We start from the raw sequence: 25,050 nt of genomic DNA on the forward strand, positions 1-25,050 counted from the left end.
ACTTCCGTGTTGCTGCCGCTGCGCCCCGCCCCATCGCCTCGCTATCACCAGCCAATGGCGAAGCGCCGCCATATCCGGGCACGCCGCAACAGCCCTCTCCGCTTCCGCCCGGCCGTGCCGGTCCCCCGCGGCGGGGGCGGCCATTTTGGAGAAGGGCGGAAGCCTTGCGTCATTAAGCCCGGGAGCTGCAGTGCGCTTTAAAGGCGCCACCTCCCCCCAACCCCGCTCAACCCCCAAAAGGCCACATAGGAATCCGCTCGGGTCCCGGCCTGCTCGCTGCCCGCCGACCCGACCCACTAACCCAGGGCGTGCTCCAGTTAGCACGTATTGAGAATTCGTGCACTGCAGACCTTTACTTCAGCAAAGTTCAGCGAAAAGAAAATTTTCTAGCTTTCTTTTTCAAATTATGTATTATGTAAACCCGAAACAAAAGCTCCTTCTGTCAAAGTTTAAAACGGTACCCACGAAGATGCTTCTTCAGGAAGGTTTTGGGTCAGTGTGGGCACACATTTATTCTCAATGTCTCTCGAGGCACTGAGCACTCCAAGATCTGACACAGGATTTCAAAATTTCAAAGTGGAAGTTGTAAAAGTACCCGAAGGGTGGATGGGGAAACCTGGGTTAAGGTGTTAAGAATAAAAACCACTTTCCTCTGTAGTTCCAGATTGTCAACTGAGCTGCTAGTGATTGCGGCTAATCCATTCATTAAACTAGTGAGACTTGTGTCAGAGCTCCTCCTGGGTGAAAACACAGCCCTGGGACAGCTTTCCTTTTGTGTAACGTTCCCTACATTGGCACCGGTTTCCTGCACCATCGTCTGCGTTTCTTGGCTGTGTGTGTTTCCTCTGGGAGATGAAAGCCGAGACCCTGCGCTGGAAAACGCAGTCCATTGTACTGCTCGCTATAAGGCAACGAAACCGGACAGTTCTTTGGTCCCAAACTGCAAGGCTGACTCCTCTCTGCCACACGGCGCTCGTGCACAAGCTCCCGCTGACGCACGCATCCCCTGTCACGCCAGCCATTCCTCTCGGCATAGCCGTAGTTTCTGAAAGAAAATTTCGGTAACATCTCTATGGCCAAGCTGTCCAGGAGAACTCAAGCCTGTTCAGTCTCTCCCAGGCTGTATGTTCCTGCAGCTCCCACGCTATCTAACCAAACCCAGTAACAAGTACGTAAAGGAAAGAGCCTTTCTGCCGGCACAAGAAGAACGAGGCAGGAGTCACCTCTCAGCTAGGAGCTGCAGAGGCAATATCACATCCAGGACATTTGCCAAAGTCAAGAGAAAGCAATTTACCTGAAATCACCACTCCCCTGACATCTTTGCTGAGAAGGGAGGAGCCTAAGAAGAGAAAGAAGTTATTGCTTCATTACAAGCAAAAAAAGTCTCCTGCTTGGCACTCCATTCCAAGGAAGAGCTCTTTTCCCCTGAAATATCTTAGTACACTAGCACCAGCGTTGCCAGTTAGGCTATTCCACCACTACAAACACAAACACTGTGGTCAGAGGCAAAGTGCCTTGCTTGTGCTGCTGCAGTCACAAGGAATGCTTCAACATCGAGACGCAGGCCCTAGGCAAGCTTCAATGAGTTTTTTCCTCCCTGTAGAGCTGGCAAGGAAATAGGTGCTTTCTTTTATAGAGACAACTTATAAAAACACATTCATCTCTTCCTTTCAGCTGCACAGTATGCACAGAAGCAAGAAGGAAAAGCCTACCTGGGCATGGCTAAGGGGAGTTGTTCTGAATGATGCAGATGATGTTCAGATACCAGCTGCCTTCTAGCATTTTGCGTAGCGCCAATTCTTCTTTTGAAGGAGTCCGAGCCCAAATGCTTTACTTCGCAGTTCCTTAAACAGAACTCTGTTAGTCCCGACTGGGTCCTCAAGTCATTTGCCAAGCCGTCATGACGGCTCTTTAACATTCAAATCCACCCCTCTTTGCAGCGCTCCTCCCTTAAAAAGGGGACAGCAGCAGGCCTGCAAAAAGTCTGTGCAGAACATCTTTAAACGCAGGTATCCTAACAGCCTGCCTTCCTCCTTATCCGCTGGCCCATTCTACCACAAGTGGGAGGAGCCAGGAAAGTTTAGCATGTACCAGCCACTTAAAAATAACTTTCATTTAGCACACACACTCACCCGTGCACGCACAAAAGCTTACCTTTTCACAGATCTCTTCTGAAGATCTTCAATATAGTTCATTCTCTCTATTGGGTGGCCTCGAGCTCTGTTGAACACTGGAGAGAAAAGGGCTGAGTTTTAACACCATCTTGTACAAGGCATCTTTGGGGTTGCCCAGCACTCAAAACCTTTCAGAAGCATTTTAACCCCTTCAACCAATGGCTCTGTTCAGGCTAGAGAGACAAAGAGCAGGCGTGCTACAAGGTGACTCAACTCACCGTGTGCCTCCCTCTGTACGTCAGCCCATGACAAGGCAGAGGTGTGGGCTACAGCAAGGCAGAGCTGCAGGGCAGCACTGTCCAACCTGCAACTCGGTGCAAAATCCTAAGGTCCACTCGGCTCTGACCAGCTCCACACATGCAGGGCTCTCAACTTAATCTCTTCTTTCAAACCACTCCAAAGAACCCCTTAGTGCTTCTGCTCTTCCAGCTCCCGTTCTATGACATGGGAAACCAAAACCAAACACTAATAGATGAGATATAGCTACTCCACTAGAGCTAGCCCAAACCCTTTCACCATCTAAAACCGCAAGCTGATGATAAACATTTTGTATCATAACAAGATGATGATATATATACGCACACTCTATGGCGGTATTTGGCTCCATGCCGTCAACATCAATCAGGTACCTGAGTAGACCAGTAAGAAAGCTCTAATTATAGAATTCACTACAGAAACATTAACAAGTTAGAGACAATTCACAGGGGGGGAGGGGAGTGGGGGGACAGGAAAACCACAGGAAGTTTTTAGATCTTCTATTTACATGCCAGAATGGAGTATCAGCACTTGGCTTGCTGAAATCAGAGATAAAGAATGACCCCTAAAAACAAAACCTTCTCTGAGCTTTTAAGGTTTAAATCCTTGTCAGCCTGGGATGATGAAGGCCACTGAGTCTTGTTTTATAGTATAATAAAATTTCATTCTGGAGCCATATAAGGCTGCTAATGCCACTGCCTGACCCAGTCTGACTAAGGACAACTCACCTACAAACCAGGTAGCCAGTTCTGTTTAAGCCATGCGTGCAATGCACTCCAATCAGTTTATCTGTAACACACGATAACCAGGTTATGTTTTTAAAGCGTTCAAAACCCATTAAGAAAAAAAGCCCAATTGCACTCATCATCCAACAATCACACCAATGTAAACAAACAGACATGGTTAGGAAACAAGAGCACCACCTTTATGGCCAGTTATCACTGCTGACTGAGCTCATTAAATCTTGTAACCTCACCTGTATGGTCACACAGCTCTCTAAGGGCAAAATATGTTTGTAATCTGCATAAAAGGATATTTCAGTCGTTTCCTGAGCATAAACAGCTCAGTGCTTATGCAGCAACTATAGAGGAATTAACATTTATAGCCAATATAGCAATGAAGTCTCAAATTCCATTAAAGCTCAACTCACTGCCAGATCATCAGAGCCAGTATGAATCTCTCCTCTATTAAAAAAGTCATGTTACTGCCTTGATAGTCACATGTCAAAGGGAGGCAAAGAAATTCACCTGGACCAGCACAGAGGAGCTGTTCACAAGGTTAGGACAGAATCTCCCTGATCGCTCAGGCAGCGGCACCCTTCCCATCAACACAGCTCAGTAACATAAGGGAAAAAAATCAACAGTTACCATTATCTCTGTTCTCTCTCAAGAAGTTTTTTACAACACACTTGAACTGGCAAATGGTTTGATTGTTCGGTATTTCATGTCCCATCGTGAAGATCTTTGAGTAGTGGAGCGTGGCTGGTAGCTCCTACAAGAAACAAAGGATCCCAGTAATTTTGTGCAAAAAGCATAAGGATTTTGACCAATTACAGAACCACATTGCATAAGCTAGAAAAAGCTGAGGTTTTAAACCAAGCCCAAAAGAGCAGCAACATCTTTTTTAGGTAAGAAAACTTCTACTTTCACTGTCTGCAATATCAGGGCTTAAACAGAGCTTCACTTCCCCAACAGTACGACGAAGACTGACCTCTGGCCCATAGTAGCGAGTTGTGTATGTTAAATCAATGATCAGGCCCAGTTCTTCCTTTTGCTCCTTGATTTTCTTAATGAGATCACGAGGAGAAAATCTCTCTTCTGGATGAAGATTCTGATTGAAGCTCTGAGAAGAAACAATATTTAATAGCACACACTAAATCCAGATGCATTGCAACCGATAAGCACAAGGAAGAGGTCCACGCTCCAAAACCTCTCAAAGATCATCTCATAAGAAAACAGTACAGGCAACAACCAAAGGGAGACACAGACAGACACACAAGTTACACCAAACCAGACCAGAGCACACCTTGGGCCTTCTGATTCAGGCAAGGCTGGCAAACTGATTCAGGACAGTTCAGCTGCAATTTAAGATTGTAACTGGAGCTACGCTGGCAGCTGAAGGCTGCACACAGACAGCTCAGGGTTTTCAAGAACACCTAAAGCCTTCATACGGTGGCAAACCACTGCAGCATCACAGACACTACAAGCAACTGAAGTTTTATTTTGGCTTTCTATTCAAAATGAAGCGACTAAATAGCCCTGCTCCCTGCCAAAAGCTCCGTGATCACCACAGATGCGATCCACCACATTTTAGGAGTTAACTGCTATACTAGAAAAAATACACAAGAAGGAGGGGAAAAAAAAAGAAAGAGAGAGAGAGGAAGAGCCCAGCTCTCCCTAACACACAGCAGAAACGCCCACGTGGCAGGGTGCAGACCGGCCAGCTGGCCCTGGGCACACACACAAGCAGCAGTGCCAAAGTCGATGATCCTTCAGCTCCCTCCTTTTGGGCATTCCGGCTTGGCACCACATTCCCTTGGCCACGCGCTGGCAGAGCTCACTGCTGTCGCACAGATGGCCCAAACAGACCTCCCTGGACCCTGCCAGCACTCAGAGAAGCCAGCAACACCCCCAGGAGCTGTTCGCCCCTCACCTCCGGGGTGTAAATGTCACCACAACAGCCTCACGCAGACAGTCTGCTCAAACAGAAGGGACCACGCTGTGCTTTTTGCTCCCGCCAAACTACAACCACCTCAGAACCGACCTGCTCGGCACTCCTTTCCTCCGTTTTGACGGGACTTGCTCACTGACTCCTCGCACGCCTCCTCCAACAGCCGCCGGCCAGCCCGCCGGGGCCCAGGATGGTGCGGGCGACGCAGGGCGCGCTTACCTTTCTCAGGGGCACCTTGAAGGCGATGAAGCGGGTGCCCGGCAGCCGCCTGCCCAGCGGCACGTAGTCCGTCCACCTAGACCGGGAAGAGCCGTCAACCGGCGGGGCGGCGGCCCCGCGCTGACCCGCCCCCCTCCGGGCCCACACACCGCCCGCTCCCGGCGCTTTGGGGTCAACACCCCCCCGCAGGGCACGCGCGACGCGCCCGCGGCGGCTCCGCCGCCCGGTGCCGGGGCAGGCCGCACCCGGCGGCGGCGGCCGCCGCAGCACCGCGCCACCGGCCGCTGCGCCTCGGGGCGGCGCCGGGCGGTGGGTGGCGGCAGGCGCCGGGGGTGAGCGGGGCCGGCGGCGGCGGCGGCGGGCGCGGCGGCGGCGCTCACCTGTCCGGGACGCGGGCGCCCCCCCCGCCCGGCATGGCGACGCTCTCACCCACTCGCCGCCGCCGCCACTTCCGCTTCCGCCGCGCTGACCTCACGCGGCCGCCGTCGCCGCTGATGTCACCTCGTGGCAACGTCCCTCGAGCCGAGGACACGCCTCCCCGCCTAAGACACGCCCCCAGAGCCCAGGACACGCCCCCAGACGGGGCCCCGCCCTGTAACCGATGACGCGCCCACGCACCACGCCCTGCTGTAGACCACGCCCCCGGCCCTAGGCCACGCCCCTCGGCGGCGCCCGCAGCCGCGGCGCCCCCTGGCGGTTCCGCGGCGCCGCCGCCGCTCTCGTACCGGCGCCGGGACCGGCCTGGGCGCCCCGGGACCGGCCCCGGCGGCCTGGCCCAGGCGGCACCGCCGCGGAACCGGCCCTGCCGGCCCGGGGCCGGCCCTGCCACCCCGGTGCCGCCATGCCTGTCTCGGTACTGCCATCCTCTGTCCATCGCGGTACCGGTACCGGCATGCCCGCCCCAGGACTGGCACCGGTATTCCCAGCCCGGTACCAGCATCCCTGCCACATCCTGCCACTGGCACCCCCAGTACCGGCATCCCCACCCCATGCCAGAACCGGCATCCCTGCTCGACGCCAGCGCTGGCATCCCCACCCGGTACCACCATTCCTGCTTCTCCCCGGTGCCGGCATCCCCGGTACCGCCAGACCCACGCCATCCCAGTACCGGCACCCCCAGTACTGGCAGCGCAGGGTCGCGGCGGAGGGGGCTGGGCCGGCGGAGCCCGCTGGCAATCCGGAACGCCGTTACCGGGAGCAGGGCCCCAAACAAACGCGTACGCTGCCAGCGCGGTGGGCACTGCGGACCGGCCAGCCGGGAGGCGCCGCCGAGCCGCCGCGTGCCGTGCCATGGCAGGTACGGCGCCGGAGGCGGGGGGCCCGGGCAGCGCCGGGGGGCGCGGCGCCCCTCACTTGTGCTTTTTCTGCTCCTTTCCAGAGAAAATCCCCCATTTCCTCGCTGCCGAGATGCCTCGTCTGAGCTTCCCAGCGGCGCCAGCGCCGCTGGGCTCGGCCTGGCTGGTGCCATCGGTGCCGGGGCGCTGCGAGCCGCCCGCCATCGCCTACCCGCTGCCCGCCGGCGCCCTGTGGCCGAGGGCACCGGTGCCCGCCGGTGCCGCCGCCTGCCCCTACGTGCTGCCGCCGGCGCCGCCGGCCTGGGGGCTGGCGCTGCCGCCGGGGCACGGGAGCCGCCTGGCCTGCGCCGAGCCGCTCTACCCGGCGGGCACCTGCCTGCTGCAGCTGCCGGCGGTGCCCGCCGGCGCCCATGCCGCCCCGCAGCCCCCCGCCGGCGACGTGCTCCTGGTGCTCAAGCCCGTCGAGGCCGCGCCGGCGCCCGTCGTCACCGCCGCGCCGGTGCACCCGCCGCCGGGACGGTCGTGGGGTGCCGAGGCAGCGCCGCGGGGTGAGTCGGGGCAGCGGTGGCGGTGCCGGCTGCGGGGTGGGCTGCAGCGCGGGAAAACACTCTCTTTTCTCTCCCGTCTTCCTCTGGCAGCGCCCGGCCCTGTCGAAGCCGTGCCGCGGGCACCGGAGCCGCCGGAGCCGCCGGACGCCTCCCTGTCCGACGTCCTGCCGGAGCTGGACGTGGACGACCTGCTGCTGCGGGATCTGCAGGAGCCGCCGCTCTTCCCCCTCGACCCCTCCGACATCAACGACCTGCTGGCTTGGGTCGACTCCATCGACTGCTCGGATGCCACCGGCACCGCTGGCACCGGCACTGCCGCCGCGGCGCCGCAGAGCCCCCGGGAGCCGCCGGCCACGGCGCCACCGGAGGGGGCTGCCAGCACCCCGATGCCACCGCCGGAGCAGCCCGCCGCCGCGGCGCCGGAGCCCACCGTGGCGCCCGCCGCGCCGGCACCGGGTGGCCCCTCGCCGCCGCCAGCCAAGTGCAAGGCCAAGGTGTTTTTCCCGGGTGCCGCGGCACCGACGGCGGTGGCGGCGGCAGGGGGATGCTCACAGCCCCGCGCCGCCCCCCGCTTGGTGGACATCCCCTTCCTGGCCTCGCCGCCCCCCACCGCCCCCGCCGCCGCCTCCGCCACCACCGCCACCGGCAGCGACCGTCCCGCCGGGGCGAAGCGGCGGGCGGCACGCGGTCCCCCCGCCGGCACGGCGCTGCGGCTGCCCGGCGGGCTCAAGCGCAAAGCGGTGGCCGGCAGCAAGCCGGCGGCGAAGCGGCCGCGGAAGCAGGCGGAGGCGCCGGAGGCGGCGGCGGCGGCAGCCAAGAGCAGCCCCAAGCCCGAGGACAAGCTGCCGCGGCAGAAGGCGGGCGGCAAAGGCGGCAGGGCGCGGGAGCCCGTCCCGGCGCCCCGCAGCGACCTGGGCATGCACATGCTGGAGTCCATCCAGGTTTTCCACGCCCTGGGTAAAAAAGTGCGGGCGGCGGGACCGGCGCGCAACGCGGCCCCCGCGCCGCCCCCGCCGGCGGCCCCCAAAGCGCCGGCGCGGCGAGCGGCGGCGACGGCGACGGCGGCGGTGGCGAGCGAAGCCCCGGCGCCCGCCAAGCCGACGTGGCTGCGGCGCTCGCCCACGGCGGGCAGCACGGCGCGGGAGCGCCCGCTGCGGCAGGAGCGCCCGCTGCCGCCTCCGCCGCCGCCGCCGCCGCCGCCGCCGCCCCCCGTGGACGTGGTGCCCTGCGTGGGGCCCTGGGCGGGCGGCACGGCCAAGCCGACGCCGCTGGAGGAGCAGGAGGAGTCGGTGCCCATCGGGCCGGAGCAGCGGCCGGCGCGCGAGCGGCTCAAGCGGCAGGCGCAGCGCGAGCGCCAGCTCGCCGCCCAGCACTGCAAGCTCGGCCGCCTGCAGTTCTTCGTGCAGCGCGAGAAGGACATGGCCATCGCCAAGCGCTACGGCTACATCTGAGCCGCCCCCTTCCCTCCCCTCTCCTGCCCCCGCGGATTAAAATGCACCCTCGCCGGTGGGGTTTTTTACTCTTTTAATTTATTTTGTTTTGTTTTGCTTTGTTTTGTTTTGTTTTATTTTATTTTTTGCAACGCCGCCGCCTTTGCTTTGCCGCCCCCCGGGAAATGCGGCGGGTGCCGCGGCGCCTCTCGGTTTTCCCCTCGCCTGGAAAGACAAGGAGAGGCGAGTTGGGAGCGGGGGAAAAAAAAGCCCCTTTTCCCAGGACAGGCCGGCTCGACTCGTCCTGCCGCCGCCGCCCCTGTAATTACGGCTTGCGCCCCACGCCGGCGAGCCGGGGCCGGCCCCGGCAAGCCGCCGCCGCCCGGGGCGGAAAATTGGAAAACCGGGCTGGCGCCTGCTAAACAGGCCCGGGCCGGCGCGGCTTAGCCCGCCCGCCCCCGCCGAGCCCCGGCTCACTCCCGGAGCCGGCCCGCCCCGTCAGGCGGGTTTCCCGCGGGAGAGGTGCCCGGAGCCGGAGCGCCGCCCCGCCGGCTCGGCTCGGCTCAGCTCCCGCGCCGGTGCCATGCGGGCGACCGGCCGCCCATCGCCCGGCGCCCTGCTCCTGGCTTGGGCGCTGCTGGGCTCCGGCGGCGGCCAGCAGTGCCCGCCAGCCGGCCCCGCGCTGCGCTTCACCGACGCGCACGCCGACATCCCCGTGCCGGCCCTGCACCGGGTGCCCAGCGCGCTCGACCCCCTCTACGGCCTCGTCCGCCGCTGCCTGGACCTGGTGCAGCCAAACCCGCTGCCCGCAGGTGAGCCGGCCCGCCGCGTGCCGGCAGTGGCGCCCGCCGAGCGGGAGGGATGCCGGCCACGGGGACTTATCCGGCCCCGCCGTTCCCTCTTGCAGAGCTGCTCCGGGCGGCCCTGAATGACCCCGGTTCGGTGAGGATGTCCCAGGTGAGCCGGCGGAGAGGGGACTCCGCCGGGCAGAGCCCGCGGGAACGGGCCGGGGGCCGGCTGGCACTGGGTGCGGGGTGAGGGAGGGGAAGGGGCGGCAGGACAACCCCGTGCAGCTGGCTGGAGGGAGGCACGCTGTCCCAGATGGGTGCATGCTGTCCCGGATGGGTGCACGCTGTCCCGGACGGGTGCACGCTGTCCCAGATGGGTGCACGCTGTCCGGGATGGATGCATGCTGTCCCAGATGGGTGCATGCTGTCCCGGATGGGTGCACGCTGTCCCAGAGGGATGCACGCTGTCCCAGATGGGTGCACGCTGTCCGGGATGGATGCATGCTGTCCGGGATGGGTGCATGCTGTCCTGGATGGGTGCATGCTGTCTGGGATGGATGCACACTATCCTGGATGGGTGCACACTGTCCGGGATGGGTGCATGCTGTCCCGGATGGGTGCATGCTATCCTGGATGGGTGCATGCTGTCTGGGATGGATGCATGCTGTCCCAGAGGGATGCACGGTGTCCCAGAGGGATGCATGCTGTCCGGGATGGATGCACACTATCCCGGATGGGTGCACTCTGTCCTGGATGGGTACACGCTTTTCTGGCCGGGTTCACTCTGTCCTGGATGGGTGCACACTATCCCAGATGGGTGCACTCTGTCCCGGATGGATGCATGCCGTCCCGGATGGATGCACACAGTCCTGGATGGATGCACGCCATCCTGGGCAGACGCATGCCGTCTCGGGCGGACGTGTGCCACCCCGGCCAGCCGCAGGCACCGGATCTTCGCCGCGGGCTCCGGAGCCGCCGCGACGGGGCTCTCGCCTCGCCTAGGTGCTGCAGTACGAGCTGGGCTACGTGGCGTGCGCCGCGGCGGCTCTGCTCTTCGCCGTGGCCGTGCCGACGGCTGGCGCCTGCTTCTGCTACTGCCGGCGGCGGCAGCGGTGCGGGGGCTGCCCGCGAGCCCACCGGCGCTCGCCGGGCTGCCACCGCCGCTGCCTGCTCGCCTGCCTCTCCATCACCTCCCTCGTCAGCCTGTGAGTGCCCGGAGTGGCGGGCGCCGGCGCGGCAGCGTGCCGGGGGCGGGGGGGGGAGCCCCCCGCCGCTGAGCACCCGCTTCCCGCCGCGGCAGGGCCGCCGTGGTCTGCGCCTTGGTCACCAACCAGCGGGTGAGGGAGCAGATGGAGCCGGGGCTGGGCGCCGTGCCGGCCACGCTGCGTGCCCTGCAGCAGCACATCGGCGGCATCCCCCAGGTAGGGCGGCCACGGCCGGCTCCGGGCCCCCGTGCAGCCAGGCCACCCTCCACCGCAGGGCTCCTTGGGGCTCGGCGGCTGCAAGGAGCCGGCAGCGGGGCGCGACCCCCCCGTGCCGTGCCGCCCGGCGGGCGCCGATGCCTCCCTGCGCCGCAGGGCGCGCGTTTGCGAGCTCGGGGCAGGGACGCCGGGCAGGCCGGCTTTCCCGCCCGGAGCAGTTCGGCGGGTGGAGCAGCTCCGTTAAAAATGCATTTTTAATGGGGGTAGATGCATTTGCACTGGGGCAGGGGGGACGCATTTGCACCGGGGCAGGGGGGATGCATTTGCAGCAGATGCATTTGCACCGGGGCAGGGGGATGCATTTGCACTGGGGCGGGGGGACGCATTTGCACCGGGGTGGGGAGACGCATTTGCACTGGGGCAGGGGGATGCATTTGCACTGGGGCAGGGGGATGCATTTGCAGCAGATGCATTTGCACCGGGGCGGGAGATGCATTTGCACCGGGGCAGGGGACGCATTTGCACTGGGGCGGGGGGACGCATTTGCACTGGGGCAGGAGGATGCATTTGCACCGGGGTGGGGGGACGCATTTGCACTGGGGCAGGGGGATGCATTTGCACCAGGGTGGGGGGACACATTTGCACTGGGGCAGGGGGATGTGTTTGCACCGGGGCAGGGGGATGCATTTGCAGCAGATGCATTTGCACCGGGGTGGGGGGACACATTTGCACCGGGGTGGGGGATGCGTTTGCACCGAGGCAGGGGGACGCATTTGCAGCAGATGCATTTGCACCGGGGTGGGGGGACGCATTTGCACTGGGGCAGGGGGATGCATTTGCACCGGGGCGGGGGGACACATTTGCACCGGGGCGGGGGATGCGTTTGCACCGAGGCAGGGGGACGCATTTGCAGCAGATGCATTTGCACCGGGGTGGGGGGACGCATTTGCACCGGGGCGGGGGATGCGTTGGGGCAGGCGCGTTTGCCGCGCTGCTGCAGATGCGCAGCAGCGCCCGGCCCCCCCCATCTCCCGCGAGCAGGGCGTGCGGATGGTGGTGGAGCAGTTCGAAGTGCCCCGGCAGCGCATCATCGCCGACCTGGGCCGTGAGTAGCCGCCGGCGCGGGGCGCTCGGCTGGCGTGGCGGGCTCACGGCGGGCTCACGGCGGGCGCTTCGCAGAGCTGAGCCGGAGCGTGGGCGTCTCCATCCACTCGCGGCTAAAGGCGGCGACGTACGCGGCGCTGGCGGAGCTGCGGGACAGGGCGGAAGGTAGCGCGGAGGCGCGGGGAGCCGGCAGCGCCGGCGGCGGTGCTGCTGCCGGCGGCGGCGGCGGCATCCTCGGTTTTCCTCCCCAAGAGCTCCGGAGCTCGCTGCGGCACTTGCGGACGGTGGAGGAGACGGCGCGGGCGCTGGCGGCGGCGCGGGCCGAGCTGGCGGCGGTGCTGCGGGAGCGCCGGGAGCACGTCGCGGCGCTGCTGGACGACCCGCGCTGCGCCGCCTGCGCCACCGCCCTGCCCCAAGCCCGGAGCCTGGAGCCGGGAGCCGACTACGGCAAGGTGGGCAGCCGGGATGGCGGCGGCGGCGTCCGCGGCATCGGCGTCCGCGGCGCTCAGCCGCCGCCTCGTCCCCGCCACAGGTGCCGTCGGTGGAGCGGGTCCTGGGGGCGCTGGCCGGGCTGCCCCACGCCGACGTGCCGGCCAGCATCGCGCAGGTGGAGCGGCGGGGGCGCGCGGGGAGGCCGGGGCGCCGGCGGGGCGCCGGCGGCCGCTCGCCACCTCCCCGCTCGCCACCTTGCAGGCCAACGGCACCTTCAACGCCCTGCCGGAGCTGGCGGCGCAGAGGCTGGCTCCGCTCGTGCAGGGTGAGCGGGGCGCCGGCGGCGCCGGCGGCGGGGCCGGCGGCGGGTGGGCGCCCGCCCGAGCCGACCCCCTCGCCCGGCGCCCGCAGAGCTGCGAGCCGAGACGGCGGCGGCGGCGGCGAAGGTGCGGGCCATCGCCGACGGCTTCCCCCCGCCGGAGCACGCGCGGGCCCTGAGCGAGGCGCTGCGGGCGGCCGAGGAGCGCAGCCGGCGCCCGCTGCGCCACGTCGCCCGCTTGGAGCGGTGCAGGTGATGCCGGGCGCCCGCCCGCCCGCGCTCTCGCCGCCGGCCCCCCTCGGCCCCTTCGCTTTTTCCCCCCCGGCTCGCTCGCTCTCTCCTCCTCGGCCGCAGGTGGGTCGCGGGCACGGCGCTCTGCTCCGCCGTCCTCCTCGTCGGCGCCTGCAACGCGGCGGGCATGGCGCTGGGCGCCCGCCAGCCGGGCAAGCGCGCCGGCTCCCGCGCCGGCGCCCGCCTCCTCACGCTGTAGGTAGCTCGGCGCCGGGCTTTATACATACATATTTATATATATATATATATATATATATGTTGTTTTGCGGCGCGGTGCCGCGCCGGGGCCGCTCGCAAGCCGCCGGCGCTCTGCCCGCCGCAGCGGCGCCGGCCTCGCTTTCCTCTCCTGCGGCCTCCTGAGCCTCCTGGTTTGCGGCGTCTTCCTGGTGGGCGGCAACGTGCAGACGCTGGTCTGCAGGAACTGGGCCAACTGGGAGATCTACAAGGTGGGAGCGAGCCCGCGGCGGCGGCGGCGGCGGCGGCGGCGGCGGCGGGGGGACGAAGGCTCCTCGCCGTGCCTCATCCTCCCGCCCGGCCCCGCGCAGTTCGTCGACGCCTCCCTGAACCTCAGCCGGCGGCTCAACCTGCGGAGCGGCTACGACCTCAGCGCCGCGTACCGGTGAGCGCCGCGTACCGGGGAGCGCCGCGTACCGGGGAGCGCCCGCCGCCGCGCCGTGCCGCGCCGCTGGCGGCCCCGAGCCGGCCGAGGCGCCCGCTGACCCGGCTCGTCCCGGCAGCGCCTGCAAGAGCGGCGCGGGGCTCTGGGAAGTGCTGCGGCTCCGGCGGCCCTACGACCTGGCCGAGCACCTGCGGGCCTCCGAGGTGAGCGCGCGCTGCCTTCGGCCTCCTCCTCCTCCTCCTCCTCGGCGGCGGCGCCGGCCTCAGCGGCCTCCCTCCCCGCCGCAGTATGCCGCCGACTTCCAGGAACGCCTGAGCCGCTTCGGCGCCCACCTGGGCGACGTGCGGCTGCTGCGCGCCGACGCCAGGAGCGACCTGGAGACCTTCGCCCGCGCCGGCGCCGACCGGGTGGACTATGGGCGCTTCCTGGCTGAGGTCGGAGTCCGCCAGCGGCGCCGGGCGCGTTTGGGTTCCCCTCCCCCCCGCCCCGACACACACACACACACACACACCGGTGCCGGCGGCTGACGCCCGAATTGCCGCGCAGATGCAAACGCCCGTGGTGAAGACCAGCGTGGCCGACCTCGCCGGGAGGCTGGAGGCGCTGCAGAAGCTGCAGGTGAGCGCGGTGCGGCGCGGTGCAGCACGGCGCGGTGCGGCACGGCGCGGTGCGGCACGGCACGGTGCGGTGCGGTGCAGCACGGCACAGTGCAGTGCGGTGCTGCACAGCACGGTGCGGCGCGGCACAGTGCGGCACGGTGCAGTACGGCACGGTGCAGTGCAGTGCAGCACGGTGCAGCACTGCGCGGTGCAGCACAGCATGGTGCGGCGCGGCACGGTGCGGCACGGCACGGTGCAGCACTGCACAGTGCGACACGGCACGGTGCAGTGCGGAGCAGCACAGTGCAGCACTGCGCGGTGCAGCACAGCATGGTGCGGCACGGCAGAGTGCAGCACAGCACGGTGCGGCACGGCACAGCGCGGCGCGGCACGGCAGCCCCGCTGACGCCGTTGCCCGCAGAGGAACGGCACGGTGGCCGGGCGCCTGGCCGCCGAGGCGCAGGCCCTGCGGCGGCTGCACGGCTCCACGGTGCGGGCGCAGGAGGCTTTGGCGGTGAGTCCGCGGCGCGGCGGCGGCGGTGCAGCACGGCGGCCCCCGGCTCCGGCGCGGGGCTCAGCCCTCCGCATCCCGCAGGCGAAGCTGGGCGAGAGCGTCCGGTTCCTGTCCGCGCTGGCGCCTCACCTCCAGGTACTCGCGCGGCCGAAGCGGCTTTCGGGCGGCTCCGAAACGCGCCCGGTGCCACCGGCCGGCGTCCGCCGCCGCTGCCGCCGCGACCCTCTGCGTCCCCAGGCCCGGGTGAACGCGACGCTGGCCACGGCGGCGGCGGTGGAGGCCGAGCTCCCGGAGCGAGCCCAGCGGGTGCTGCGGCAGGTGAGCCGGGGCTGGGCTGGGCCGAGCGGGGCCGGACGCCGCGGAGGCCGGACGCCGCGGGGATGGACGCCTTCCTCGCCGCCCGCCTCCTCCGCCCGCAGGAGCTCGGCTGCTTCGCCCGGAGGGAGCTGCGCTACTTCTCCCAGTACCTGCACTGGGTCGGGCACACGGTAGGTGCCCGCGGGGGGAGGTTTGGGGTGATCGGGGCCCGCCGGTGGGGAGGGCTGGGGGGTGCCGGTGCTGCCGAGCCGGGGTGCCACAGGGCGTCCGCCCTGCCGCGGTCCTTGCAGCTCCGGGAGGACGTGGCCTCGTGCCAGCCGCTCTCCACGGCCCTGGACAACGGCCGGGTGATCCTGTGCGACCGCATCGCCGACCCCTGGGTAAGGCCGGGCCTCGGGACGGCGGCGCCGCCGCCGGCACCGGCACCGGCACCGGCACCGGCACCGGCACCGGCACCGGCGCTCTCTGCCCGCAGAACGCCTTCTGGTTCAGCCTGGGCTGCTGCGCCGTCTGCCTCGTGCCCGGCATCGTCTTCGCCCTCCGGCTTGCCGAGCGCTTGCGCCCCGTCCGCGCCCGGCTCGTGTGAGCGGCGGGCGCAGGGCGGGCGGGCGAGCGCGCCCCGGACCCCCCGCCACCGGCGAGCTGCCCAGGCGCCGCGTCCGCTCCCGCTCCCGCGCCCGCCCTCGGCGCGCCGTCGGCTCCGCGGGCTCCGAGGAGACCTGCCCGCTCCGCGCCCCCCGCGTGGCGGCTCCCAAGCTCTGGAGAAGGGGGTTCCGCCGGAGAAGGGGGGCTTGCCGGGAATGGCTCCGACGCAGCCCCCTGCTCCGGCCCCCGCCTCGCTCCGGGGGGACGCTGACACCGACGATGATGCCGGCTCACGGCACCGGCCCGGGAGCCGGGAACCAGGGGGGTTCTGGGGCCGGGGAAGGGGCTGGGACCGGGGGGGGGTGTCTGGAGCCAGGGAAGGGGCTGGGATCGAGGGGGGCTCAGGGCGCTCCAGGACCAGGGGAATGGCTGGGATTGGGGGGGGCTTTAGGGACTCCAGGTCCAGGGAAGCGGCTTGGATCGGGGGGGGGGGGGCTCTAGGGGCTCCAGGACCAGGGAAGGGCCGGGATTGAGGGGGCTCCGGGGCTGGGATCCAGGACCGGGAGAGGGCTCCCGGGATGGGAGATGGCACCAGAGCTGCGGCTGGGGTGCGAGTCCAGGGCTACAGCTGAGGAGGCATCAAGGCTGGGGAGGGGGGCTGGGACCGGGGTGCTCCGGGGCTGGGGAAGGACTGGGAGTTGGAGGGGGATCCGGGGGGCTCCAGGCCCAGGGGAAGGGGCTGAGAGGGCTCTGGAGCCAGGGAAGGGCTGGGGAGCTGGGGAAGGAGCTGGGACTTGGGGCAAGGAGCCGGCACCGGGGTGGGGGGCTCCGGGGCCAGGGAAGGGCTGAGGAGCTGGGGAAGGAGCTGGGACTTGGGGCAAGGAGCCGGCACCGGGGTGGGGGGCTCCGGGGCCAGGGAAGGGCTGAGGAGCTGGGGAAGGAGCTGGGACTTGGGGCAAGGAGCCGGCACCGGGGTGGGGGGCTCCGGGGCCAGGGAAGGGCTGAGGAGCTGGGGAAGGAGCTGGGACTCGGGGAAAGGAGCTGAGCTGGCACCGGGGTGGGGGGCTCCAGGGCCAGGGAAGGGCTGGGGAGCCGGGGAAGGAGTTGGGACTTGGGGCAAGGAGCCGGCACCGGGGTGGGGGGGCTCCGGGGCCAGGGAAGGAGCTGGGACTCGGGGCAAGGAGTCGGCACCGGGGTGGGGGGGCTCCAGGGCCAGGGAAGGGCTGGGAAGCCAGGGAAGGAGTTGGGACTTGGGGCAAGGAGCCGGCACCAGGGTGGGGGGCTCCGGGGCCAGGGAAGGGCTGGGGAGCCGGGGAAGGAGCTGGGACTCGGGGCAAGGAGTCCCCCCCCCATTTCCAAGCCCAGCAGAAGTTCCCGCTGTTTCCCTAACCGCGGTGCTCCGCTTCGGGTTTGCTAGCCGGCGGGGGGAAAAAAAACCCAAACAAATAAAAAACGTCGCCAGCGCTCGCGTTTTCGGCGTTTCCTGGGGCTGCAGGGGCTCCGGCGTGGGCTGGGGCGGGGGGGGGTCTCTGCAGAGCCCCAGGCCCAGGTCCCGCCTGGGTGATGCTCGGGGGGGGGGCAAAAACCTCGATCCCCCACCGGTGCTGCTGCCTGCCTTGCGCTAGGCTCAAAACGGGCTTTCGGATGAAGCATCAGGCGTCCGGAGAGGTCTGCGGCGACCGCGTTTCCCACGGCAGGCAGCAAACGGGGCATTTCCTCCCAGCACCGGGCCTTTTTTCTCCCGCTTTTCTTTCCTGCTTTTGTGCAGAATGACTTTTTATTTATTTATTTATTTTTTTTTAATAAAATAACACCCTGCGCGGGATGTGAAAGAGCAAAAGGATTATCTGCTCCAAAGGGCAGGTAACAGCACCGCGATGATACTGAGTCACTGCTGATCCACTGATCCATTAAAAAAAATAAATAAATAAATAAGGAAAGAAGAGATACAGCTTTGCAAAAGGTTTCCCTGGCCTCCGCGGGAATAGGAGCAGTCCTGGATAAACCTCCCGGCTGGAGGATACGCCGGATGTGCGGGAAGCTGCCCAGCCACTTCCGATACATTAAAAAAACCCTTAATGGCTAGGAAGAAAAAAAAATAAAGGTCCTTAAAAAATAAATAAAATAAAGGCCCTTTTCCACCCAGAACGTACGCATCTTCCCCCAGCCCGCGTGGTTGCGTTTCTCCCCGGGTGCAAAACCCCGGGAGCGGCACGGAGCGAGCGCGGCCCGGCCCCGGGAGCCCTTCTCGCGGTGGAAACGGGAACGCGCCCGCCGGCTCGCGTCAGAGGAGTCGCGGGGCCGTAGTTCCTCCGGGCGCGGGAGGTTTAGGTGCCTCGCCCGGGAATCGGAAAGCAGGTCGCGGCGTGCAGCAGCTTGCCTCGCTTCCCGCTCCGCGAGCCTGCCGGAGCGATCACGGCGTTAAAAACCCAACAGGGGCTGCCCTCGACTTTGGGGGGAAAAGGGGAAAAAAAAAAAAAGAAGGGGTTAAAAAAAAAAAAAAGCAAGTTGTTGATACCAAAGGGCATAATGTTCCCTTTCTCCTCCGGATTAGGGCTCTTCCCGGACACAGTAGGGAATTGTTCGCCCCGGAGGCCCAGGTCCCGCGTAGCCCCAGGGCAAGGCACGCGGACGGGTTGTTCTCGACCGAGACGCCGGGCTGCAACCGAACCGCCGGCGGCAAACCCAGCACTCGGGCCAGCGGGGCTTGCTGGCCCTGCCACTCGTACTGCTTCGAAGCCTTCTTTTTTATTGTATTTTATCACGCGGAGCGGTTTTATAGAAGGAAAGTGCCAAAAATCTCGCGGTTTGGGTTGCTTCGCTCACGCCCGGCAACTCTGGGTCATCTGCGTCTTCTAGGATCCGTCCTTGACTTGGAAATGCAAAGGAAAAATGACTTGGCCCATCTACGGCCTTCTACCCAAGGACTCCAAACACCTTTCGGTGCTCAAATTTTCCCTCCTCCGGTTGCTCTTTGCCTGCAGTAAGTTGGCCTAGATATTTATTTCCTGGAGATTTTGTCAGCCTAATGCAACGTCAAGGGAAATATTGCTCCCAAGCAGCGTCACGGGTTTATTAAGGCTTATTTCCTGGTGGAATCACAAATGTTTTTTTATTATTATTATTTATTTTTCCCCCTAGTCGAGTTCTTGGCTTCACAACACAGCTCTATCTGTTGCAAACCTCCTGGGACCAGCTCGAGGCATTTTTTGGGCATGTTTTTTTTTTTTTCTTGCTTTTCCTGTCCGTTCCTCGGCGGGTTGCTCTGCCGTTTGCGCCCTTACGCGGCTTCTGGATCGGAGGCGTCGGCCTCCTCCTCCTCCCCGCGGTCGGTGCTTGCATGACTAAGGACACCCGGGAAAGGCGCTGGGGATACCGGAGCGGCCGGTGCACGCCATGCTGGTCAGGCTAGTTGTGCAAGCAGTCTCGTGAGCCGTTTTCGGTCTTGCTCGAGTCCAAAGGTGAGGAAATTGGGCGCTTTATTTTTAGCTACCCGATCTCGAGAGCGGAGGAGCGACGGCGTCCGCGAGCTCCGCTCGCCTCCCGTGCAATTTAATAAATCGCATTGCGGGGAGGTTTCTATGCAGTGCTTGAAAGGCACCTAGCAAAGCTCGTGTTCTCCTAAAAATGGGCATGGAGCAGCTCAGAATAAATAAATAAATAAATAAATAAATAAAATAGAGTCATCGCTTGCATTGCGCTGGAGAAATTTTGTGGTGGTGCCGGTGCCAGCGGGTTGATCCCTCCGTGCCCGAGATTTACCTTCCCCGGACACTGCTGCACCCGCAATCTTCATTAAAAGAAGAAGAGAAAGGAAACTCTTCGCTTCCATAGCTTTTGTGGTCACAGGGAAAAGCCTGAAAAGAGCTCAGAAAAGAGGAGGCCTCGGAGGCCTGATGCTGTTTTTCAGTCCGCTCCGCCCGGGAGTGAATTTTCCTCCTCCGGAGAGAGGCACAGAAACCTGGAAAGCAGCTTCACCCTTTCCCCTGGTGGTGGTGAGGGGGGGGTTGAGCATATTTTATTCTCTGCAGAATGAATATTTTGCGGGGCGAGGGGCTGGGGGTGACACTGCCAGCAGCTCCCTTCCTCCGGCTGCCGAGCCGGCACCGGACGCCCCCCCAGACCTCCCGCCGGTTCCCTGGCTGAGCAGCCGAGCGCCGCTGTTTTCTACGAGGCCGTTTCGCCTCCTGCGCCGTCTCCCAGGGAGAGGCGGCAAGGGTTGGAGTAAATCCTGCAAAAACGAGCGTCGAGGGCCAGGGTTTGGCCGCTTTGGCCCCGGGTCGAAAAGCTGGTGGTGTCGCATTGGGGGGGGGGGCAGGAGGTGCTTGGGGTGGTGGATGTGGGGAGGATGCTGCGGGGAGGATGCTGCGGGGAGGAGGAGGATGCAGGGAGGAGGAGGATGCGGGGAGGATGCCACGGTGTCGATGCCGCGGGAAGGATGCTGCGGGGCGGCCGTGTGGGGCAGCTGCTGCGGGGAGGAGGATGCTATGGGGCGGCCGGGCAAGGAGGATGCTGTGGGGTGGCTGCTGCGGGGAGGAGGATGCAGGGAGGAGGAGGATGCAGGGTGGCCACGCAAGGAGGATGCTGCGGGCAGGAGGATGCTGCGAGGGGGCTGCTGCGGGGAGGAGGATGCTGCGAGGAGGATGCTGCGGGGTGGCCATGCAAGGAGGCTCCTGCGGGGCGGGGGAGGCTGCGGGAGGCTCCTGCGGGGAGGAGGAGGCTGCGGGAGGCGGCGCGGCCGCCGGCTCCTCCCTCGCGCTATTTACGGCCCGGCGGCGGCGGCGGCGGCCGAGACTCCGGCGGCGGCGGCGGGCGGTGAGCGCGGGGCGGCGGCGGCGCCGGGGGGGCCGGGCCGGGCCGGGCCGAGCCGAACCGAGCCGGGCCGGGCCGGGCCGGGCCGGGCCGGGCAGCGCAGGCCTCTGTGGCTCCCGAGGAGCGCACCGCTCTGCCAAGATGCCTGGCGCTGCCCTTACGCCCGTCCATCCTCGCAGGCGGGTTCCCGGCTCGCCCTCGGGGAGGGGGGAGCGGATTTTCCCCTCCGCACCCCGGGGACCCGCCGGCGGCTTCGCCCGTTCCCCCGCCGCCCTCGCCAAGCGGGCCCGAGGCGCCGAGGCGGCGGCCGCCGGCTCCCGGGCCTCCGCCGAGCGGCTGGAGGGCGGCCGAAGGCCGCGGCCTCGCTGACACGCGTCTTCTCCCCCGACAGGCCTCCCCCCGGCGTAGGGACGCGGACACCCACCAGCACCTGGCACCCTGCTGCACGAGTAAGTGGGTCCCCAACCCCCCCCCAAACCCTGCCATTTTCTTCCTTTCTTTATATCATCATCGCCATCATCATTATCATCATTATCATCATTATCATTATTATTACCGTCATTATTATTGTTATTATCATCATTATTACCATCATCATTATCATCGTTATTATTATCGTTATTATTATGGCAACTGCGCGGATGACGGCCGCAGCCCGCCTGCCGGCGGAGCCGCGCGGTCCGCAGGGCGGCCGAGCGCTCCTCCGGCAGACGGCTCTCCGCGAACGCCGTTAGAGGTGGCGGTCGTCCCCCGGGGCTTCGCCCAAGCCCGCTGCCAGCCGGGCTGCCTCCTGGAGACGGAACTGAGAGGTTGTTGTTGCATTTTTTTTCCTCCCCCCTCCCTCCGCGCCCTTGCAGCTCGCGCGGGAAGTCACATGTCTCAGCAAAGCTGCCAGCTCGATGCTTCTTTTTTTCCCCCTCCCTCCTCCCCCCCCCCCCCCCAGTTTAACCCCCTTCTTCGAGCGCCCCCAGAGCTTTTGCCCATCCAAATTTCTGACGCGTCCTTTTCGGCTATTTTTAACCCATCTCGGCGCTGGCTCCCAAGCGGCGAGCGCCGGGCTCGTTGCCGGAGGAGGAGGAGGAGAGCGGCAGCCTTGGGGAGAGGCTCGAGCGCTGCAAGCGGCGGCTTATTCCCCCCCCCCCGCCACTCCGCTTTTGTAAACGGAGAGGATATTTAAGCCTCTTGCTAGCTTACATAACCGGGCGGCTACGGGGAAAAAAATCCCGGCTGGAAGGTATGTGCTCCGAGCCACTTAAGACGCCGCGCTCTCGGCGCCCGCCAGGTCCGGGTGAGCAGCTCGGCGGCAGCAGCCCACCGAGGCAAAGCTCTCCCGGTCCAAACGGGCGGCCCGCCGCGGGCGTCCGAGCGGCCGCGCGGCGGCAGCGGCGGCGGCGGCGGCCTCGCTGCCGGGCGGCTCAGCGCGGCTTGCGCCGCCTCCCTTACGCGGGCGCAGGGCGTTTTTTTTTTCCGCTCCGGTTTTAAGGCCAGGCTCGTGCGGCGCCGAGCGCCTCCGGCCGTGCTCGCGCCTCCCGCCTGGGAGCGCAAAAATACACACGGCCTTTTACGAGCGCTTTTTTTCACGGGGTGCAAAAGCGTGGCCGACAGGCCACCGAAAAGGTCCTTGTTTAAGCAGGAAATTGCTCTTCTGGCTGCTTGCACGGCTCGGGGCGATAGCTCGGGCGAGGTTATAGCTGGGTGAGGTTAACTTTGGGTTCCCCGGTGAGAATTAAGGAAGCCGGTCCATTAGTTTTTGCAGAAACGCTCAGCAGCCCAAGCTTAATTGCTTTTTGCTGTAACGCGAGCCAGAAAGTCAATCTGGAGTAATTGCCTCTCTCTTAACGCAGTCGCAGGGACCGGTGCCGGGAAATGCCCTTTCCCCCGCCGCCCCGCTCCCCGCTCCGCGTCCCGATTCGCTTCGCCGAGCCGAGGCGGGAGCCCGGGGGGGCCGAGCGAGCAGAGGTCAGGAAACCCGTAAGAGTCAGAAATGCCGCCGGCTGTTATTTCGCTGCGGCCTGTTGAACTTAAAACAGCAGCTTCTCCCCTGGAAAGCGTTGAGCAAAGCGTTGGATTTTATTCAGCGGAGGAAAACCTCCGGGTCGAGGCTGCCCGAGCTGGAGCGACCCGCGTCTCTGTATTGCGGGCGTGTGCGTGTATATATATTGTGTGTGTGTATATATATATATGTGTGTGTGTGTGCGTGCAGAGGGGGTCGGGGCGCTGACGGCGCCTGTGCTTGTGTCCCGCAGCCATGGGCAGGCTCGCGGCGCTGCTCCTGCTCCTCGGCCTCTGCACCGACGGCTCCCTCGCCAAGAAGGGCAAGAGCAAACCCGGCGGCGGCGGCTGGGGCACCGGCCGCCAGCCCGGCTACCCACGCCAGCCCGGCTACCCCCACAACCCCGGCTACCCCCACAACCCCAGCTACCCCCAGAACCCCGGCTACCCCCATAATCCCAGCTACCCGCACAACCCCGGCTGGGGACAAGGCTACAACCCGTCCAGCGGAGGAAGCTACCACAACCAAAAGCCCTGGAAACCCCCCAAACCCAAGACCAACCTGAAGCACGTGGCCGGGGCGGCGGCGGCTGGCGCCGTGGTGGGCGGCCTGGGCGGCTACGCCGTGGGCCGCGCCATGTCGGGGATGCACTACCGCTTCGACAGCCCCGACGAGTACCGGTGGTGGAACGAGAACGCGGGGCGCTACCCCGACCGGGTGTACTACCGGGACTACAGCGGCCCCGTGTCGCAGGACGTGTTCGTGGCCGACTGCTTCAACATCACCGTGACGGAGTACAACATCGGCCCCGCCGCCAAGAAGAGCAACGCGTCGGAGGCCGGCAACAGAACCGAGGTCGAGATGGAGACCAAAGTGGTGACCAAAGTGATCCGGGAGATGTGCGTGCAGCAGTACCGCGAGTACCGCCTGGCCTCCGGCGGCCGGCTCCCCCTCGCCGAGGCCTTGCCCGAGCTCCTGCTCCTCCTCGCCGTCCTTCTCGCCATGCCTTGAGGGGCACGTCCGTCCGAAGCAGCCTCTCGTCCTCGCTTGTGTTTGTCTTTGGTGAAGCACCGTGAGATCCATTAGCGCTAACGAGCACCGATAACGTCTTAGGGACGCGAGACGAACGTCTCAGGGCCTCGAGATGCCGGTAGTCCTCTTCCCGAGCCGTTCCCGGTGGGGGCTCTACGTACCGTCCAGGGCTAAAAGTCAACGGGACGCAAATTCGCGACGCGCTTTTAATTAGCGGTCCCCTTCCGAAGCCGTTCGCGGCCGTCTGCGGGGAGGCTCTCGGTACGGCGCGGCGCCGAAAGTCAACGGCGCTCGAGTTTAGCTGCTCTCCGCTCCCCGCTCGGCCCCGTGCCTCGTTCGCGCCGGCTCGGCGCGGGGCGGTCGCCGGCTGCGGAGGCGGGCGCGCGCGGAAGGGGCCTTCGGCGCGTCGTCCTCTTCCTCGGAGCCGCCCTCCGCCGAGCGGGGTGGGAAGCCTCTAAGGAGCCACCTTAACCTAACGTGCGCAGCGCCGGCGAGGCTCCACCGCGCTCGGCCCGGCCCCGGCGCGGTTTTCCCGGAGGACGGACATGGTTTTGCAAGCAGGACCCTTGGCCGCAAGCTCGCCGAGGCCGCCCTTTTCCCCTTTCCAGGATAATTCCCCCTCCCAAAAAAAACGCTCCGCAACCCCGGCGTGCGTGCATAGGAACCAGCCCCCCCTCCACGTCCCCCGTCCCCAGCACCTCGCATGCTGCAAACAGCAGGCAACGAAAGGCGATTTTTTTTTTTAACAGCCAGACCGAAGCTGCGGCCGCTCGCTGGGTGCTGCCGCCTCGAGGCGTTAACGCCCCGGGGCTCGCGGGGCCACCGAGCACCCAGCGAGCGGCTCCCTGGAAAAGCCCGTCCCCGGAGAGGGGGGCGGGGGGGGGGGGAAATGCTGGAAAAAAACCCACCTTTTGCAAGCGGGTGCCGACGCGCGGGCGCTGTACATAACCTGTAGCGATACGTAAATCTCCCTGCAAAGCCCCGCTTGGGGGTCGCAGCGAACGTCGGCAGCATGTCGCATCTTTTATTTTTGCACAGCGCTGGATGACACCGTTGTCGAAGCGCCCTAAGCCGCTTCTGCTTCGGCCTCAGCTAAACGGAGCGCGCTCGCTCTATATATATATATATATATATATATATATATATATATATATATATATATATATTGTATAGAGATCTTTCAGCACCTTCACCCTAAAAGCAGGACTTTGAAGCCACGCGTACTTTGTGATATGGGAATGTTTTGTAAATTTGTAACGGTGCATGTCCTGAATTTTACGCTCCGATACTTTTGTAAGTGTTCGCTGTCTGGCAAAAACTAAAATAAACATAGCAGAGGTGCAAGCCGCTCTCGCTCCCGCACGCCTGCCTTCGCTCGTAGGCTCTTTCGCCTCTCGAATGCCCCGGCCCAAGCAGCAGCTTTACCCCCGGCCCAGCAAAAAAAGCGTTTTTTTCTCTACCCCAAGAAATAAAAACAACACGCTGATTAGGGGAAAGTTTTTTTTTTTTTTTTTTTTTTTTTCCCTCCCCCCAGGAGCGCGAACAAGCCGTCCATGAGCTTGCTGGCTCAGCGGCTCGTGACCCGCCGCGGCCCCCGAAATTTCGGGCAGCTGCTGTTTTCCGAGCGAAACC

At 64.8% G+C, this 25,050-nt stretch overlaps 3 protein-coding genes across 7 annotated transcripts; 2 read left to right on the forward strand and 1 right to left on the reverse strand.

Annotated features, from left to right (window-relative positions):
• Positions 1–391: 391 nt before the first annotated feature.
• On the reverse strand, positions 392–5,828 carry DUSP11 (dual specificity phosphatase 11). Of its 4 annotated transcripts, XM_062597000.1 has the most exons (10): positions 5,699–5,816; positions 5,319–5,394; positions 4,140–4,271; positions 3,797–3,920; positions 3,158–3,218; positions 2,757–2,803; positions 2,155–2,230; positions 1,713–1,844; positions 1,295–1,339; positions 392–1,045 (listed from the first exon to the last, which is right to left on the reverse strand). In XM_062597000.1, the coding sequence occupies exons 1-10, from the start codon at positions 5,731–5,733 to the stop codon at positions 787–789; spliced, it is 987 nt and encodes a 328-aa protein (XP_062452984.1). In that variant the 5' UTR covers positions 5,734–5,816; the 3' UTR covers positions 392–786. The 4 variants fall into 4 exon arrangements, with proteins under 4 accessions (XP_062452984.1, XP_062452985.1, XP_062452988.1 ...); XM_062597001.1 differs by lacking the exon at positions 1,295–1,339; XM_062597004.1 differs by lacking the exons at positions 392–1,045; positions 1,295–1,339; positions 1,713–1,844 and adding an exon at positions 1,851–1,984 and having other exon boundaries at positions 5,699–5,828.
• Positions 5,829–9,174: 3,346 nt separating this feature from the next.
• Positions 9,175–21,127, forward strand: PROM2 (prominin 2). The gene is made up of 24 exons (XM_062596655.1): positions 9,175–9,403; positions 9,499–9,548; positions 10,382–10,584; positions 10,680–10,800; positions 11,842–11,905; positions 11,980–12,069; positions 12,157–12,356; positions 12,437–12,511; positions 12,598–12,661; positions 12,748–12,907; positions 13,010–13,141; positions 13,269–13,392; positions 13,492–13,565; positions 13,684–13,768; positions 13,853–13,999; positions 14,112–14,183; positions 14,586–14,678; positions 14,760–14,813; positions 14,916–14,996; positions 15,098–15,166; positions 15,287–15,376; positions 15,472–15,578; positions 15,695–15,766; positions 20,785–21,127. Exons 1-24 carry the CDS (start codon positions 9,175–9,177, stop codon positions 21,125–21,127), a joined length of 2,799 nt encoding a protein of 932 aa, XP_062452639.1.
• Positions 20,347–24,780, forward strand: PRNP (prion protein (Kanno blood group)). 2 transcript variants are annotated; one of them, XM_062596791.1, is made up of 3 exons: positions 20,347–20,396; positions 20,785–20,842; positions 22,640–24,780. In XM_062596791.1, exon 3 carries the CDS (start codon positions 22,642–22,644, stop codon positions 23,395–23,397), a length of 756 nt encoding a protein of 251 aa, XP_062452775.1. In that variant the 5' UTR covers positions 20,347–20,396; positions 20,785–20,842; positions 22,640–22,641; the 3' UTR covers positions 23,398–24,780. The 2 variants fall into 2 exon arrangements, with proteins under 2 accessions (XP_062452775.1, XP_062452776.1); XM_062596792.1 differs by lacking the exons at positions 20,347–20,396; positions 20,785–20,842 and adding an exon at positions 21,055–21,202.
• Positions 24,781–25,050: the final 270 nt, after the last annotated feature.

Source organism: Rhea pennata, chromosome 28 (assembly GCF_028389875.1).
Source record: "Rhea pennata isolate bPtePen1 chromosome 28, bPtePen1.pri, whole genome shotgun sequence".
In the NCBI taxonomy this organism is placed as follows: Eukaryota; Metazoa; Chordata; class Aves; order Rheiformes; family Rheidae; genus Rhea; species Rhea pennata.

What these genes read in the sequence shown, in the direction of transcription:
- DUSP11 (XM_062597000.1), bottom strand. Translation starts at nt 5,733, where the DNA reads ATGCCGGGCGGGGGGGGCGCCCGCGTCCCGGACAG. An exon ending in CTCGCTACTATGGGCCAGAG is followed by an intron (nt 3,921 to 4,139) that starts GTCAGTCTTCGT and finishes TGTTTCTTGTAG; the next exon opens with GAGCTACCAGCCACGCTCCA. An exon ending in CAGGGGAGTGGTGATTTCAG is followed by an intron (nt 1,046 to 1,294) that starts GTAAATTGCTTT and finishes ATTTTCTTTCAG; the next exon opens with AAACTACGGCTATGCCGAGA.
- PROM2 (XM_062596655.1), top strand. Translation starts at nt 9,175, where the DNA reads ATGCGGGCGACCGGCCGCCCATCGCCCGGCGCCCTGCTCCTGGCTTGG. An exon ending in GCCAAACCCGCTGCCCGCAG is followed by an intron (nt 9,404 to 9,498) that starts GTGAGCCGGCCC and finishes TCCCTCTTGCAG; the next exon opens with AGCTGCTCCGGGCGGCCCTG. An exon ending in CCCAAGCTCTGGAGAAGGGG is followed by an intron (nt 15,767 to 20,784) that starts GTTCCGCCGGAG and finishes CTCCCCCGACAG; the next exon opens with GCCTCCCCCCGGCGTAGGGA.
- PRNP (XM_062596791.1), top strand. Translation starts at nt 22,642, where the DNA reads ATGGGCAGGCTCGCGGCGCTGCTCCTGCTCCTCGGCCTCTGCACCGAC.